General features: G+C 33.8%; 1 protein-coding gene across 4 annotated transcripts in view; it reads left to right on the plus strand.

Moving 5' to 3' along the window:
* The window catches only part of LOC127702419 (kelch domain-containing protein 10-like), a 174,687-nt gene that overhangs the window by 8,945 nt on the left and 146,061 nt on the right, over positions 1–19,681 (plus strand). For 3 of the 4 annotated variants that reach the window (XM_052206636.1, XM_052206623.1, XM_052206630.1), the window contains exon 3: positions 1,405–1,489. The exons of the other annotated variant lie outside the window; for it this stretch is intronic. In XM_052206636.1, coding sequence (XP_052062596.1) covers positions 1,405–1,489 — 85 coding nt within the window. The remainder of the gene's footprint in view (positions 1–1,404; positions 1,490–19,681) is intronic. 4 annotated transcript variants of the gene reach the window in all.

The raw sequence follows: 19,681 nt of genomic DNA on the forward strand, positions 1-19,681 counted from the left end.
GAATTTACCAAATTTTTATGAGTTTGCCTTTACTCTTGAAAACAATATTATACTATACTATCATGACTATATAGATATAAAAATCAAATAGCAAAAATGATCAGCATGACAAGATCTACAAATATGTTAACATGACCCAGAGTTTACTCTTTATAGAGTTATTCCTTAAGCTTGTAATTGAGGAATTTTACCATAAAGTGGCCATTGTTGAAGATACAGGCTCTAGTTAGCTCACCTCACCTGTCAAGTGAGCTATTTTTGTCATTTAGGGTCCATTAACATTTACAAAAATATTCTTCTCTAAAAACTACTGGGCCAATTGGAACCAATCTTATCCACAAACATAATTTTTATTGGTATGACGTTGGCCTCGTCATGGTCGTTGTCGTCTGAAGACACATTGGTTTTCGCACTATAACTTTAGTTTAAGTGAATGGATCTCTATGAAGTTTTACCATAAGGTTCAATACCACTAAAGGAAGGTTGGGATTGATTTTGGGGGTTATGTTACCAACAGTTAAGGAATTAGGGGTCAAAAAGGGGCCAAAAATAAGCATTTTTGTAACTTCCAGACAATAACTTGTGTGTTTGTGTATGGATCTCTCTGACATTGTACCACAACATTCCATATCACAAAGGGAATGCTGGGATTGATTTTGGGGGTAATTGCCTCAATATTTTAGGAATAAGGGGCCAAAAAGGGGCAAAAAACAAGCATTTTTCTAGTTTCATGACAATAACTTGTGTGTAAGTGTATGGATCTTTCTGAAATTGTACTACAAGGTTCCATATCACAAAGGGAAAGCTGGAATTGAGTTTGGGGGTAATTGCCCAAAACGTTTAGGAATAAGGGGCCAAAAAGGGGCCAAAAATAAGCATTTTTCTAGTTTCCAGACAATAACTAGTACTTGTGTTCAAGTGTCCATTAACCAGGAAACCCTTGTTTTCCCCCTTTTTGCCCCTAATTCCTAAACGGTTTGAGCCATAACCCCCCAAAGCTTATTTGGGCCCCTTTTTGGCCACTAATTCCTAAACTGTTAGGACTATAACCCCCAAAATCAATCCCAACCTTCCTTTTGTGGTTATAAACCTTGTGTTTAAATTTCATAGATTTCTATTTACATTTACTAAAGTTATTATCTGGAAACCAAATGTCTTAGGAAGACACTGATGACGACGACGACAATGATGACGACGTGATACCAATATACGACCGCAAAATTTTTTTGCGGTCATATAAAGAGAAAATGCAACAAATGATCTGCATGACAAGATCTACAAAAACTGTCAGTCCTCTTTATATAGAATTTATTGCCTTCTTCTTATTTTATTATTGTCACCAAAACCAAAGGCTCTAGGATTTAATTTAATGTATGTTTAATAATTATCATTAACTGTTTGAAGCTATGGAAATTTAACTTCACTACACAGAAATGGACATCATTGATAACAGATGGTACTATGCCAACAGAATTAGCATCACATGCAGGTTAGTATTTAAAAACACTTTTCACAAGAATCATTTAAAACTATTTGAACACTTTTGATTTTTAGGTCACTTGGCCTCCATTGTCCTTACTACTGGCCATGGACAAATTTCAACCAAACTTAAATTGAATGATCCTTTGGGTAACTAGTATATATAAAGTTTGTGTATTTGTTCTTGTAAATAGAACATAATGGGTAAAATGCATTATTTGTCTAGCTAAGATCTTGAAAACCATAATAGAGAAAAACTGCTGCAGGGTAAAATAATAAGAATGTCAAGATCTTTCTACTACCCATTTCCACCATTATTACCAGGTGATTCATGATCAATTTCCTATAATGACAATTATAAACCAATTTTTGTGTTTTTGTCTATTATCTTGAAAACAATAAACAATGATAAATAATCAGCAATACAATTTCTACATAAACACTAACAAGACTTAAACCACTGGATGACTCCTTATAGAAATAATGGCCCTTAAATGACAATTTTTGAGTGATTTTCAAGTTTTTGTCTATTACATTTGCATAATAAGAAAACTATTGTACATATATATGTAAAAACTGCAAAAATGATCAGCTGTACAAGATCTATTAAAATGCCAATATGACCTAACAGTTAAAAACTCCAGAAGTTCTTGCCCTAAAATTATGATTTTGGGCTAATTTTCAAGTTCCATGATAAAAACCATAATTTACAGAAAGAAGAAAATGTAATGAACTCATTAGAAAACATTTTTTTACTTGAAACCTTTAAATTTTTTTAAAATCAGACATTTTTTAAAAATTGTCTGTTGTGTCACACTTCTGATTACAAATGATGGCCATTGTATTCACTTCTATTGAGTATAAGCCTCCAGGTAGGAGAACCTTTTAATACAATGAATTTCATTCAAATAAAGATAACTTAATAATCATGTTTTTCAGTGCTGAAAGTTCTTTTTAAACAATAGTATTTGTAGCTTTTTAAGATTTTGAATAGTATACATTTAACAAGTTTTTTTGTCTAACCTTGACATAGTCAAAAAGCGAAACTTAAGTACATATACTGTTAAGGCCACGGCATCAACAATGTATTAGTTTGTGACTAGGTCATTTTATATGGGAATCACTAGTGGTAGGTCAATGATATTTGGTATCCAGTTGTATTCGCATTAGCAAATCTCATTTGATGGAGATTATTTGGCACCTCCCCCTCAGTCATGGTCTATTGACTTTGGGACTTGTGCTCAGTTTACATGTATTTGTCTGTGATTAAGTCAGTTTATGAGGAACTACTAGTGAAAGGTCAAAATGTTATTTGGTATGCAGTTATATTAGCACTGGCACATCTTATTTCCATGGAGATTATTTGGCCCTACCCCTCAGTCATGGTCTATTGACTTTGAAACTTTTGCTTAGATTACATGTATTAGTTTGTGATTAGGTCTGTTTATTGGGAACCACTAGCATGACTAGTGGTACATGTAGGTCACTGATATTTGGTATGCAGTTGTATTAGCATTGTCATATCTCATATCCATGGAGATTATTTGACCCTGTACCTTCAGTCATGGTTCATTGACTGAATATTAGATAACTTACTCGTTAAAAGTATGCAATTTTAATTTCAACATTTGCATATAACTATCAAAATAACAAAAAGGCGAGACATATATCTCTGTTAACAGCTTATTTTGTCATGTATTTAAGCCTATGCAATAACTGACTTAGTACTATCATGCTAAAGTGTTTTTTTCAGCAAAATTTATGAAAGAGTGTAGAATTAATTTTTTTGTAAGCAACTCCTACAGTTTTCAACCCAGATTCCTGAAACTTCAGAGGAAGATTGCACATATGTTGAAGCTAAATTGAAGGATTTTTTCCTCATTTTACCAGACTTGAGAACTTTTTCAGAACAGTTTATTCACAAATATTGCAACACAGCCATTTGAGACTTTGACCCATTTTTATACGACCGCCAAAAAATTTTTGTGGTCGTATATTGGTATGACGTTGTCGTCGTGGTTGTCGTCGTCGTCTGGCGTCGTCCGAAGACACATTGGTTTTCGCACTCTAACTTTAGTTTAAGTGAATGGATCTCTATGAAGTTTTACCACAAGGTTCAATACCACAAAAGGAAGCTTGGGATTGATTTTGGGGGTTATGGTACCAACAGTAAAGGAATTAGGGGCCAAAAAGGGGCCAAAAATAAGCATTTTTGTAACTTCCAGACATAACTTGTGTGTTAGTATATGGATCTCTCTGACGTTGTACCACAAGGTTCCATATCACAAAAGGAATGCTGGGATTGATTTTGGGGGTAATTGTCTCCAAATTTTAGGAATTAGGGGCAAAAAAAGGGGCAAAAAACAAGCATTTTTCTAGTTTCATTACAATAACTTGTGTGTAAGTGTATGGATCTTTCTGAAATTGTACTACAAGGTTCCATATCACAAAGGGAAAGCTGGAATTGAGTTTGGGGGTAATTGTCCTAAACGTTTTGGAATTTGGGGCCAAAAAGGGGCCAAAAATAAGCAATTTCTAGTTTCCAGACAATAACTTGTGTTCAAGTGTATGGATCTCTCTGAAATTGTACTGCAAGGTACCATACCACAAAGGGAAGGCTGGGATTGATGATGGGGGTAATTGCCTCAATATTTTAGGAATTAGGGACGTATTATGGTATACCGTTGTCCGCCTGTCCGTCCGTTGTCAACATGTCGGACATTAACTCAAAAACGCTTTAACCAATTTGCATAAAACTTTGGTGAATTGTTTATATCTATTGACGTGAGCTCCCTTTCGTTTTTTATAAATTTTAGATTTTACGTTTCCGAGTTATGGGGTTTTATTCATTAAAAAAAGGGGGATTTTCCAGTTTTCGGACAATAACTCAAGAATGCTTTCACCAACTTGCAAGAAATTGTGGTGAATTGTTAATATCTATTGACCTGAGCTCCCTTTTGATTTTTATAAATTTTAGATTTTACGTTTCCGAGTTACAGGGTTTTATTCATAAAAAAGGGGTGATTTTCCAGTTTTTGGACAAAAACTCAAAAATGATTTCAGCAGTTCTTATGAAACTTTGGTGAATTGTTTATATCTATTGATGTAAGCTCCCTTTAGAATTTTATAAAATTTACATTTTACATTTCTGAGTTATGGGGGTTTTATTCATTAAAAAAGGGGGGATTTTCCAGTTTTCGGACAATAACTCAAAAATGCTGTCAGCAATTCTCATGAAAATTTGGTAAATTGTTTATATCTATTGATGTAAGCTCCCTTTTGATTTTCATAAATTTCTAATATGACATTGAGAATTAATTGAACTTTATTTGTTTATAGTCTGAAAACAGATTTACTAAGTATTGCGCAACAGCACAGTGTATTACACAACAGCAAGATATCTTTAATTGAATATAAATTCAATTCATATAACCAATTTCAAGTTCTTTGACTAGATTTATTCAGAAAACCTATAATATGTCAAATATTTAATTACAATCCAAATTCAGACCTGTATCAAGCTTGAATATTGTGTCCATTTTTGCCCCAACTGTTCAGGGTTGGACCTCTGCGGGCGTATCCAGCTGCGCTCAGCGAAGCAGTTTATTTTTCTTGTTTTCCTTTTTTTTTTCTTTTAAATTTTTCCATTTTAAGTTGGTTATTTCTGATTTATATTTAAAAGCAAATAATAATGATATGGTAGGAGATACACACCAAACAGGATGTGTAAATTATTATATAATAAGTATTGTGCAATAGCAAGAAATTTTCAATTTCACAGTATTGCACAATAGCAAGAAATCTTCAATTGCACAGTATTGCGCAATAGCAAGAAATCTTCAATTGCACAGTATTGCGCAATAGCAAGAAATATTTAATTGCACAGTATTGTGCAAAATAAGATACCATGTATAAATTGCTTATTTCTTGACCAATTTCAATGGGGTTTTATTCTTGAATTCTTGGGGTTCTTTAATATATATGCTGAATCTAACCGTGTATTTAGTTTTTGGATTTTGGGCCCCGTTTTTAAATTGGTCCACATTGAGGTCCAAAGGGTCCAAAATTAAACTTTGTTTGATTTCATCAAAAATTGATTATTGGGGTTCTTTGATATGCCGAATCTAACCGTGTATTTAGATTCTTAATTTTTGGTTCCATTTTCAAATTGGTCTACATTAAGGTCCAAAGGGTCCAAAATTAAACTTAGTTTGATTTTAACAAAAATCGAATTCTTAGGGTTCTTTCTTTGATATGCTGAATCTAAACATGTATTTAGATTTTTGATTATGGGCCCAGTTTTCAAGTTGGTCCAAATCGGGGTCCAAAATTAAACTTTGTTTGATTTCAACAAAAATTGAATGTAAGGGGTTCTTTGATATGCTGAATCTAACCATGTATTTAGATTTTGGATATTCTACCATAATAGGTGAATGTCCAATTTAAAATTTTTAAATTCTTACACCACATTCATTCTGTGTCAGAAACCTATGCTGTGTCAAATATTTAATCACAATCCAAATGCAAAGCTGTATCAAGCTTGAATGTTGTGTCCATACTTGCCCCAACTGTTCAGGGTTCGCCCTCTGCGGTCGTATCAAGCTGCGCCCTGCGGAGCATTTTATTGTGGTTTTGGCTAGTTTCTGATACTATAATTATTTTTGAAAATTTTCTTGTTCATCATTCCATAGTTATTGAATTTTCAACAGTTATATTTGTCAAACTATATTTATACACCTGAGGATATTCTCATACATTTTTGTCAAGCCTGCGACATTTATGTCGCGAACGGGAGACATATCCTAGATTCCGTCATTTGCATCAACATTTAGGTTCAGTCTGTGGTTAAAGTTTTTTTAAACATGAATAACTTTGTCAAACCTTTATGGAATTTTATGAAATTTGGACAGAAGCTTGTTTATGACCAAAATAAAGTTTCCAGAGCAAAATTTTGAAAATATGTTTTTTCATTTTTCTGTATTTTACTGATAAGTGGTTTTTTTTTACAGTTAAAAAGTAGATGCAGTCTGGGGTTAAAGTTTGTTACACATCAATTACTTTGTCAAACCTTCATAGAATTTCATAAAAACTTTGGCTGAAGCTTTTTATGCCCCTGCCGTAGCAGTGGGGGCATTAAGTTTTACCCTTGTCCGTCTGTACGTACGTACGTCCATCCGTACGTCCCAAAATTGGTTTCCGTTCTCTAACTTGAGTTTGCCTCAACCAAATGTTATGAAACTTATACACAATGCTTACCACAAAACTCAGATCAAGTTTAGTTTTGGTGGCGTTACTTTAACCGTTCTAGAGTTATGCCCCTTTATAAATAGAAAAATGGCAAAATTTTTAGTTTCCGTTCTCTAACTTAAGTTTGTCTCAACCAAATGTTATGAAACTTATACACAATGCTAATTACCACAAAACACAGATCAAGTTTGAATTTTGGTGGCGTCACTTTAACCGTTCTAGAGTTATGCCCCTTTATAAATGGAAAAATTGCAAAATTTTTATTTTCTTCTAGATATCAAGTAATTATTAAAATTGGAGTTATCTTCCTTTGTCCATGATTATAGTTGAATCAACTACAATCAATGCTTTATACAATGCAATGTTTATATATATAATTTTGACTTCCACTGATAAAACACAGATCAAGTTGAATTTGGGTAGTGTCAATTTTGCCATTATTGAGTTATGCCCCTTTATGAATCTAAAGATTGCAAAATTTTTAGTTTCCATTCTGTAACTTAAGTTTGCCCCAACCAAACATTATGAAACCTATACACAATATTCATTACCACAATACTAAGATCAAGTACAAATGTTTAAAAATTGATTCTATTTGAACTCCTTCCCGCCACACGAGCACAATGAGCAACACAAGTGATACACCCCCGTCGTATAAATGTAAAGACTTTGAGGACATCGCAAAGTGTTTTGAAAAGTTACATTTGCACATCAATAAGAAGTCGAAATATTTAAGACAAAACAAACTGAGACGGAAAGAAGGGTTGATCTCATAGAGAATCACAATGAATTCATGAACTCAGAACTACATGCAATTCACAATACACACATACGAAATCTAGAGAGTTTGATTGAAAAGGAACAAACTGAAAGATTGAAATTAGAAATATGGGGGCGTTAGTTGGAATGATGTTATAAGAGGTGTACAAGGAACTCCTAACCATCGGGAACTGCCAAAGGCTACAGAGGCATTCACTAGAGCCTTTCTGAAGAACACACTGAACATCCCACCAGAACGTGCTGACAACATGCTTTTCACCGCAGTCCAACGTCTACCGTCTGGGGGTGAGGACAGAAGCAGTATTATGCTAAGATTATCGAGTCTGATCATCCGGGATGACATTCTAAAGGCAGCTATAAAATTACCGCCTCGGTCAGGATATAGTGTTGTGCCAGATCTACCGCCCAGTCTCTCCGTTCGCCGAGGTGAACTTTTGAAAGAACGACGGGATTTGTCACCAGAATCCAGAAGGAAAACGAAATTGGTATACCTACGAGATGCTCCATTTTTGAAGCTTGTCACCAAGCGTTCATAGATTACAACATTTATTTACAATGTGCATAATAAAAGTTTGTTTTTTTCAGTTAATCTATGTTTTGAAATATGTGTTATTTACATTTATTGTCATTATCTTTGTACTTAAATTGCAATCCTTAAATATTTCAAAAGAATTTACTTTAACTTTATTTGTCCGGCCTTGTGTTTCTACAAAATTTCTAAATTGTGTATTGCCTGGATGTCCTCAGCTGTTATAATCACGTGTGTTGTTTGTACTTTGAAATATACAAGTGCTCTCTTTGAAGTCCGCGTTTAAGAAACAATAACAAAGATGGCGACCTCCATGCGCCTAAAAATTTCTTCTTACCCCAAACAGTTTAAGGTGAATATCACCACATAATACAATAGTTACAGGCATGCAGACTCATCAATATGGGCGCTAGGTAAGAATAACTTGGCAACATTCCAACAACAACTTTTTGTTTGACCGCAATTGGGCAAAATTTGTAAATTATTGTAAACAATTTATATTTTGCATACCGTGCATTAGCTATAGAATTATATACAAATCCGGCAGTAGTCTCATTTGATTAAATATTTCAATAAAAACCTCTTTACAGTGAAGAATAAATGTAATCCATGAACGCATGTACATCCATGCCCAGGGTGTGTTTTGTTATTTTGTTTAATCATTTTTCCCTTTTCATTCTCTTACATGAGACAAAATTACATATACTGTAGTTTTCATATTTCTTAAGCTAAAAAGAAAAGAACCGGAGAGCATAGTATGACTTTGTTGTCCTTTATATTGAATGGCAGCACAGGGAATCACCTCTGTGGGGGTCAATTTAGGGGGTTTATTTATTTTAAAAATATTTTTCTTCACTTATTACATCTTTGTATGCCTTAGATTTGTTGTGTTTGGGTTGAACTTGTCAGTGTCAGGGAATAGCGATAAGAAAACTATTTTTTTTTCATGTTTCCCAACTTGATTATGTCTATGAATTTGATATAGTGATTAAACTTGCCTTTGTATCATTAATTGACAATTATTATTTATTTAAGCAATTGATTTATTTGATTACATATACATGTATACATGCATATATGCAACTTAGTTTAAAAAATTTTGTACTATGGCAGTTACTATAGGAGCTCTTAATTGCAGGGGACTGTCGGAAGAAGTAAAACGCAGAGATATTTTTGACAGATGTAATAAAAAATATGATATAATTATTTTATGCGATACACATTGCACAAAAGAAAGAGAAAATAAATGGAGAAATGAATGGGGATACCAAGCCTATTTTTGCTCGTTTACTGGACACAGCAGGGGAGTTGCTATACTTCTAAATAATAAATTCAAAGTTATTGTTCATAAAGAATACAAACATAAAGAGGGAAACTATCTAATTTTGGATATGACCATTCATGAGTATCGAATAACTTTAGCTGGTATATATATGGCCCAAATAATGATAATCCAGGTTTTTTCTCAGAAGTACAGGAGGTAATCTCAAATATTCAAAATTCTCCAATCATTATAGCGGGAGACTGGAATTGTAGTTCAAGATTATGAAATTGATACACTTAATTATAAAACAAAAAATAATGTCAAAGCGCACACTAAACTTATAGAAATAAAGAACTCCTTAGACTTGGTGGATGTTTGGAGAGCAAATAACCCAGACAAGAAAAGATATACATGGAGAGGCCTGGAACATAAACAAAGTTGTTTAGACTATTTTTTTATATCCACTGATTTTAAATCCTTAGTAAATCAATCGGATATAGATATTAGCTATCGTTCTGACCATTCTCCTGTTTCTCTCAGTTTAAAATTTTATAACCAAGAAAGGGGGAGGGGTACTTGGAAATTCAATAATAGCTTACTACATGATACTTATTAAGTGGCTGGGATTAAAAAGTGTATATCAGACACTGTTAATCAATATAACCTTTCAAATACAGATACAGGGGAAGAAACAGAATTATCTGTAGACCCCCATATATTTTGGGAGTTATTGAAATGTACAATAAGAGGGAAAACTATCTCTTATACTTCATATTTAAAAAAAAAAGTCAAAGGGAAGAATCTGAACTTGAACAACAATTAATCATTTTACAAAATAGATATGACCTACACCCAGATCAGGAACTAAAAACTGAAATTCAAAACATAGAGGAGAGTTTAAAAACATTAAGAGAAAAAAAAATAAATGGTATAATTGCAAGGGCAAAAGCGAAATGGGAAGCAGAAGGAGAAAAATGTACAAGCTACTTTTGTAATTTAGAAAAAAGACATTATAATGAAAAAATTATCCCTAAAGTTATCAACGAAAATGGAGATGAAATCTTTGATCAATTCAAAATATTGGAAGAACAGAGAAAATTCTATAAAAATTTGTACTCATCTAAAAATGCATTTTGTAAAACGGAACATGAAAATATGTTTTTCAACAAAAATAACTCTTTTATCAATTGTCTATCGGAAGAACAAATGTTAGAAGCTGAGGGAAAATTATCAACTCAAGAATGTTTGAATGCTTTAAAAAACATGAAAAATAATAAATCACCAGGGGTAGATGGGTACACAGCAGAGTTTTATAAATTTTTCTGGAATGACCTTAAGTTCTATTTACTTAATTCCTTTAATTATAGCTTTGAAGAAGGCTCTTTATCAATTTCGCAAAGACAAGGCATTGTTACATGCATCCCAAAAGAAGGGAAATCTAAGTTTTATTTAAAAAACTGGCATCCTATCACCCTTTTAAATGTTGATATGAAAATATGTTCTGCATCTATTGCAAATAGAATTAAACCCTTGCTCAAACATATTATTAGTGAAACACAGTTAGGATTTATTAAAGGTAGATACATTGGGGAATGTACAAGACTTATTTTTGACTTAATAGAAAGAACTGAAGAAGAAAATATACCTGGACTTTTACTCCTTTTAGATTTTGAAAAAGCATTTGATACGCTTGAATGGTCATTCATAAATAAAGAACTTGAATTCTTAGGTTTTGGTCCTGATTTCTGTAATTGGGTAAAATCTTTATATTTCAATATCGAAAGTTGTATCATAAATAATGGTCATTGCTCTAGTTTCTTTAATATAGAAAGAGGGGTTCGTCAAGGGGATCCTTTATCCCCTTACCTTTTTATACTGGCTTTGGAACTGATGAGTGCAGCAATGAAAAATAACCCAGATATTAATGGTATTAAGATAGACAACTCTGAATATTTGCTTAGTCAATATGCAGATGACTCAACCTTATTAACTTTAGATGATGATGAAAAGTCGTTAGAACAATCTCTATATATTTTAGAAAAGTTCTCTGAGTGTTCTGGTTTACGAGCAAACTTAGAAAAAACAGAAGCCCTTTGGATTGGGTCAAAAGCACATTCAAAAGAAATATTTCACCAAGGAGAAAGATTAAACTGGAATCAGACAGGGAAATTTAAACTCATAGGTATAAACTATGATCTTTTTGCTGTCGACAAGACTGCCTATAATTTTGAAGAGAAAATTAAAAAGATAAATGCATTATTAAATATTTGGATTTACCAAGATCTTTCATACCTAGGAAAAATTACAGTCATAAAGTATTTAGCATTGCCAATTCTCATTCAGTCATTAACAATATTGCCAAATCCCTCTTTTGAAAATTTTAAGAAAATTGAAAATATTTTTTTTAAGTTTCTATGGAATGGTATTAACCAGATAAAATCAAAAGAAATGTTCTAATTGGATCATATGATACTGGTGGGCTAAAGATGCCTCATATTGAATCCTTCTGTTATGCACTGAAAATGACATGGATCTATAAATTATTGGACCCTTTCAATCTTTCTCCTTGGAAAATTCTTTTCAATGATAAATATAGAAAATATGGTGCAGATAAAATATGGATGATGAATAAGGATAGTATTAAACAAATTTCAATATATTTTAATAGATTTTGGAAGGACATCCTTCTAAATTGGGCCAAACTGAGGAATGCTGCCCATGACCAAATTTTGACTTCGATGGAGAGTTGTCTCATTGGCACTCATACCACATCTTCTTATATCTAATTATAGGTCAACCTATTTGGTTTAATACACTTTTAAAAATTGATAATAAAACTATTTTCTATAAAAAATGGTGTGAGGCAGTAATATTTTTTGTCAATGATTTACTGAATGAGAACAATGAATTTCTCTCTTTTAATCAATTTAAAGAAACATACGATATTAATACAAATTTTCTTCAATTCTATGGTATATATCATATGATCCCCAGTAGTTGGAAGGACCACATCAAAAACTGTGAAAAGAAAATCAACATAACTTGTGATAATTTAGACTATTTGAAAACAAATCAGAAATCATGCCCACATTTTTTTAAATTATTTGTGTCTACTTATCATGAAAACCCCATAAAATCACAAAATAAATGGAAAGAAATTTTGCATATGGAAATAGGTCACTGGGATCTTTTCTATATGCATCCTTTCAAGTGTTCTTTGAGTAATAAACTGATCATTTTTCAATACAAAATTCTGCACAGAATTTTATGCACAAATGATCTGCTATATAAGTGTAAACTTAAAGAAACACACCTATGCAGTTTTTGCAATTAAACAAAAGAGACAATTGAACATATTTTTTGGGAATGTTACATTGTCAAAAATTTTTGGCTTCAACTAGTTGATACATTACATTCAGATAGCGCGCAATTACGAGCTTCTAATATCAAAACAAAACATCCTCTTGGGATCAGATATTATAGATATTTCTGGAAATTTTTTCACTGTTCTCATGAAGTACTATATTTATTCTTGTAGATTGAGCTCACTGTTACCTTGTGTTAAGATTGCACTAAAGAAATTGAAAAATTATTATATTATTGAAAAACTTTCTTCCACCTTTCACAGTTCTCCTGCAATAGGTGAAAAAATAGGGAAAAAATGGGAACCATTTCAACAATTAATTTGATGATACAAGAAAGATAACTCATACTTAACTGAAAATAAATGTGTAACACAACTGGATGCACATCACAATTGGACAGTGGTTAGTGTGCATCCTATAGATATTATATATATGTATGTAAGAATTAAATGTATGTTACTATGTTATGATAATAGGAGTTAAAATACTGTTTTTTATATGATTTCCAGATATTGTCGGGAAGAGAAAATAACAACAAAATACAAATGTATATCATTATATATATAAATTTCTTTATGAGTACATGTACGAATAGAATAACTATGTTGCATCAATAATAATAATAATCTTTTAATATCAATTTAATCATATATGAATATAAGTTAATGATTTTTTTGTTTTTTTTGTATGGGGAGGGGGATGTTAATATAAGCGCTGACACTGGCAGGTCAAAACAAATAAACATGTATTGTATTCTTCTTTGATAGAAAAATGCATATAATTATTGTATGAGATGAAGAAATACAAAATAAAGAATTATAAAAAAATGATCAGCAATATAAATTACAAAAAAAAAGTACAAATTTTTTGTCTGTTTTCTAACTTTAGTTTGCCTCAACCAAATGTTATGAAACTTATACACAATGCTTATTACTACATAATACAGATTAAATATGAAATTTGGTGGCGACACTTTTACCATTCTTGAGTTATGTCCCTTTATAAACATAAAAATTGCTGAATTTTTTAGTTTGTCTCAACCAAATGTTATAAAACTTATACACAACCGTTCTAGAGTTATATATATATATATGCGTGTTTACAAATAGAAAAATTGCTGAATTTTTAGTTTCTGTTCTCTACTTAAGTTAGCCTCAACCAAATGTTATGAGACTTACAAACAATGCTTATTACCACAAAACTCAGATCAAGTTCAAATTTGGGTAGCGTCACTTTTACCGTTCTTCAGTTATGTCCCTTTATAACTATATGCTATGCAAGCGGGGGCATCATCTGTTTCCACATGTGGACACTATCCACATTTATTTGTGATAAAGAGATAATGTCTGAAGCAAACTTTTGAAAATATATTTTCATTTTCAGTATTTTTCTGATAGATGGACTAAGTTTTTTACAGTTAACATTTACAGACAGCATGGACAGTCTGGGATTAAATTTTTTAGACATGGTAAATTTGTAAAGCTTCATTGATTGTTATGAAACTTGAAGAGAAGCTAATCTTCAATACCAAGAAATAGCATCTAAAGAAAATTTTTGAATTAAAAAAAAATTCTGTATTTTACTGTTAAATGGACTCATTTTTGTCGAGCCTGCGACTTTTGTCGCAGAAAGCTCGACATAGGGATAGTGATCTTGTGGCGGCTACGGCGTTGTTAGCTAACTTCTTAAAAGCTTTATATTTTAGAAGGTGGAAGACCTGGATGCTTCATACTTTGTATATAGATGCCTTATGTTACGAAGATTCCGTCTGTCACATGTCCATTGTCCTTGACCTCATTTTCATGGTTCAGTGACTCCTTGAAAAAAAAGTTGCGATTTTTTTGTAATGTTAATTTCTGTCTTATTATGAGTAATAGGATAACTATATTTGGTATGTGTGTACCTTGCAAGGTCCTCATGCCCGTCAGACAGTTTTCACTTGACCTCGACCTCATTTCATGGATCAGTGAACAAGGTTAAGTTTTGGTGGTCAAGTCCATATCTCAGATACTATAAGCAATAGGTCTAGTATATTTGGTGTATGGAAGGATTGTAAGGTGTACATGTCCAACTGGCAGGTGTCATCTGACCTTGACCTCATTTTCATGGTTCAGTGGTTATAGTTAAGTTTTTGTGTTTTGGTACGTTTTTCTTATACTTTATGCAATAGGTCTACTATATTTGGTGTATGGAAATATTCTATGATGTACATGTCAGTCTCACAGGTTTTATTTGACCTTGACCTCATTTTCACGGTTCATTGCTCAGTGTTAAGTTTATATGTTTCGGTCTGTTTTTCTCAAACTATAATCAATAGGTCAGCTATATTTGTTGTATGGAAGGATTGTAAGCTATTCATGTCTGCCTGGCATGGTTCATCTGACCTTGACCTCATTTTCACGATTCATTGGTCAATTTTTAATTTAGTTTTCTTGGTTAAGTCTGTTTCTTAGAAACTATAAGCAATAGGTCAACTATATTTAGTGTATTGAATGATTGTAAGGTGTACATGTATTTCTCGTTTGGTTTATATGACCTTGACTTCATTTTCTTGGATCATGTTAAGTTTATGTAATAGTTGTAGTAAAGCTTTCATTTAGGACTATCAAAATAATATCAATGGTTAGTAAAGAAGGCGAGACATTTCAGCATGTGCACTCTTGTTAAAGTCAACATTACACTTTTCACTGACAGCAGTAATTGCAGGCGAGACACAGGCCTAGGGTTCAGCGGAACCCTTGAAATTTCTACAGATCAATTTTTATTTGCTTCTGATTGAATGCCTTGTAGATACTCCATTTTATTTGTGCATCTATTTCAATATGCACAACAAGGTGTATCATGCACTCTTACAGCATCATAGTTTATAAAATATGTCCAATTAGCCTGCCTGCAAACCAACATGGCTGCCAATGCTATAGAATAGAACATGTAATGCAGAAGTAATGTCCACATATCTTTTAAATAGTTATAGATAGAGAAAATCTGACAGGACAGCTATGTCCAGAATGTCAAACACTGACCTAAATTTTAGAACAACTCCTTATTGTCCTTAAATGACAGTTATTTTCATATTTTTCCAAATTTTGGTTATTATAACTATAAAAGATAAAGCAAAACTACAAATGACAAGTCAACTCTTTATAGGAGTTATTGCCCTTAAATGTAAATGTTTTCCCATTTTTTTATTATTTTTGCAGAAACTTTCAGAAATTTTATTGTAATTTTATGCAAAAATAACAGGTGAGCGATTTAGACTCCTTGGAACTTTTATTAAAAAAAGAAAGAAAAAAAATGTAATGGTGTGCAACAAATCTATAACATTTATAGAAATATACAGTGGGCTGACAAGCCAATGTTGGAGTGATACTTGTTAAAAGTCTAGGCTGGACTGACAAGCCAATGTTTGGGGAGATACTTGTAAAAAGTCAATGCAACTATCTTATATGACGCTCCATAAAGAGGGGGGGGGAGGGAGGCTACCCCCTAAATCTGCCACTGATTTAAACATAATTTCTCCTGTTACTTAATATATACAAGTATATACTTAATTGTGCATTGAGTTCTCTTTTTAATTTTTTTTTCTTTCGTGCAAGTTATATTTAATTCTGTGACTAAAATATAATCTAAGCAGAGGGACATTTAAGATTTTTCATAATGCTGTTATTTAGTAATTACATCTGATAGTAAATTAATTCCCCTTAATAAGCTATGCATTTTAATGGGTCCAAGTCTATTTACATTTGAGGGCCTACATGTCTTATAGAAAGTTAAGTCATAAGGGTTTGTTCCTTAATAAAGAAAAAGTACTGTTGTATTTGATGTAATACTCATATCATGAAAAAAACTATTTCAATGATACATCATCCAAAAATTGTGTTGATAAACATGATCTGTATATATGTAAAAGATTTTTTTTACTCCTTTGCTCAAGGTTGCATTTTAAATATTTAAGTCTCCCAAACGAAGTTTGGGAAGACTTATTGTTTTTGCTCAGTTCTTATTATTATTATTATTCTTCTTCTTCTTCTTCTTCTTCTTCTTCTTCTTCTTCTTCTTCTTCTTCTTCCGCCGCTTTTAAATTTGAACTTGTCCGCACCCGTTCTCCAAAACCGCTTGTCGGATTAACTTAGGGTTTCACAATATGTTAGACTAACATGTCTAGTGGTGCAATCAGGGTTTTGTTTTTGCAATGGGGTTTATAAAGGGGTACTTTGAGGGGCAAAAAGAAAAGAGGGTTTTACTATAGAACCCTATGGGATTTTATTTTTAAAAATTTTCAAATGATTATAAATTGAAAACCGTTCGTGATAGACACAAACTTTTTAATTGAAAATGTTCTAAATGATAAAGCCCATTAAATGAAATACAGGGTTAGTCCCCAGGGGTCACCCCCACCCCCTGCCATTTAAGAAAGTTCTAATACCTTGTAAGTGGTCAAGATCCCCACCCCTAAACCATATATATTCTGGTTTGTCATGCTAAGATGGTTTGAATGATATACAGGGTTAGTCCCCAGTGGTCATCCCGACCCCCTGCCATTTTAGAAAGTTCTAATATCTTGTAAATGGTAGAGATCCCCACCCCTAAACCATATATATTCTGGTTTGTCATGATAAAGCACATCAAATGTTAAACAGGGTAAGTCCCCAGGGGTCACCCCCACCCCCTGCCTTTTAAGAAAGTTCTAAAATCTTCTAAGTGGTCAAGATCCCCACCCCTAAACCATATATATTCTGGTTTTTCATGCTGAGATGGTTTGAATGATATACAGGGTAAGTCCCCAGGGGTCATCCCGACCCCCTGCCATTTGAGAAAGTTCTAATATCTTGTAAATGGTCGAGATCCCCACCCCTAAACCATATATATTCTGGTTTGTCATGATAAAGCACATCAAATGTTATACAGGGTTAGTCCCCAGCGGTCACCCCCACCCCTTGCCATTTGAGAAAGTTCTAATATCTTGTAAATGGTCCAGATCCCCACCCCTAAACCATATATATTCTGGTTTGTCATGATAAAGCACATCAAATGAAATACAGGGTTAGTCTCCAGGGATCACCCCCAACCCCCTGCCATTTAAGAAAGTTCTAATATCTTGTAAATGGTCGAGATCCCCACCCCTAAACCATATATATTCTGGTTTGTCATGATAAAGCACATCAAATGTTATACAGGGTAAGTCCCCAGGGGTCACCCCCACCCCCTGCCATTTAAGAAAGTTCTAATATCTTCTAAGTGGTCAAGATCCCCACCCCTAAACCATATATATTCTGGTTTGTCATGCTGAGATGGTTTGAATGATATACAGGGTAAGTCCCCAGGGGTCATCCCGACCCCCTGCCATTTGAGAAAATTCTAATATCTTGTAAATGGTCGAGATCCCCACCCCTAAACCATATATATTCTGGTTTGTCATGATAAAGCACATCAAATGTTATACAGGGTCAGTCCCCAGGGGTCACCCCCACCCCCTGCTTTTTAAGAAAGTTTTTAAATCTAAGTGGTCAAGATCCCCACCCCTAAACCATATATATTCTGGTTTGTCATGCTGAGATGGTTTGAATGATATACAGGGTAAGTCCCCAGGGGTCATCCCGACCCCCTGCCATTTGAGAAAGTTCTAATATCTTGTAAATGGTCGAGATCCCCACCCCTAAACCATATATATTCTGGTTTGTCATGATAAAGCACATCAAATGTTATACAGGGTTAGTCCCCAGCGGTCACCCCCACCCCTTGCCATTTGAGAAAGTTCTAATATCTTGTAAATGGTCCAGATCCCCACCCCTAAACCATATATATTCTGGTTTGTCATGATAAAGCACATCAAATGAAATACAGGGTTAGTCTCCAGGGATCACCCCCACCCCCTGCCATTTAAGAAAGTTCTAATATCTTGTAAATGGTCGAGATCCCCACCCCTAAACCATATATATTCTGGTTTGTCATGATAAAGCACATCAAATGTTATACAGGGTAAGTCCCCAGGGGTCACCCCCACCCCCTGCCATTTAAGAAAGTTCTAATATCTTCTAAGTGGTCAAGATCCCCACCCCTAAACCATATATATTCTGGTTTGTCATGCTGAGATGGTTTGAATGATATACAGGGTAAGTCCCCAGGGGTCATCCCGACCCCCTGCCATTTGAGAAAGTTCTAATATCTTGTAAATGGTCGAGATCCCCACCCCTAAACCATATATATTCTGGTTTGTCATGATAAAGCACATCAAATGTTATACAGGGTTAGTCCCCAGCGGTCACCCCCACCCCTTGCCATTTGAGAAAGTTCTAATATCTTGTAAATGGTCGAGATCCCCACCCCTAAACCATATATATTCTGGTTTGTTATGATAAAGCACATCAAATGAAATACAGGGTTAGTCTCCAGGGGTCATCCCCACCCCCTGCCATTTAAGAAAGTTCTAATATCTTCTAAGTGGTCAAGATCCCCACCCCTAAACCATATATATTCTGGTTTGTCATGCGAAGATGGTTTGAATGATAGACAGGGTTAGTCCCCAGGGGTCATCCCGACCCCCTGCCATTTGAGAAAGTTCTAATATCTTGTAAATGGTTGAGATCCCCACCCCTAAACCATATATATTCCTATTTGTCATGTCTCGAACATTTGAATGACGTATACGGTCAGTCCCCAGGGGTTCCCCCCACCCCCAATGTTCTAATATCTTGTAAATGGTTGAGATCGCCACCCCTAAACCATATATATTCCTGTTCGTCATGTAATGAACATTTGAATGACGTATAGGGCCAGTCCCCAGGGGTTCCTCCCCACCCCCAATATTCTAGTATCTTGTAAATGGTTGAGATCCCCACCCCTAAACCATATATATTCTGGTTTGTCATGCCAAGATGATTTGAATGATATACAAGGTTAGTCCCCAGGCATCACTAATGCATATAACTTTACTGGACCAAACCAATTTTCACTGGACGTTGCCCAATGTCAGGCGACCCTGGGAATTACGAATTATGGGAGCTTCGTTTGGGAGAC

The sequence above is a fragment of the Mytilus californianus genome, unplaced genomic scaffold, assembly GCF_021869535.1.
Source record: "Mytilus californianus isolate M0D057914Y unplaced genomic scaffold, xbMytCali1.0.p SCAF_1, whole genome shotgun sequence".
Classification (NCBI taxonomy): Eukaryota; Metazoa; Mollusca; class Bivalvia; order Mytilida; family Mytilidae; genus Mytilus; species Mytilus californianus.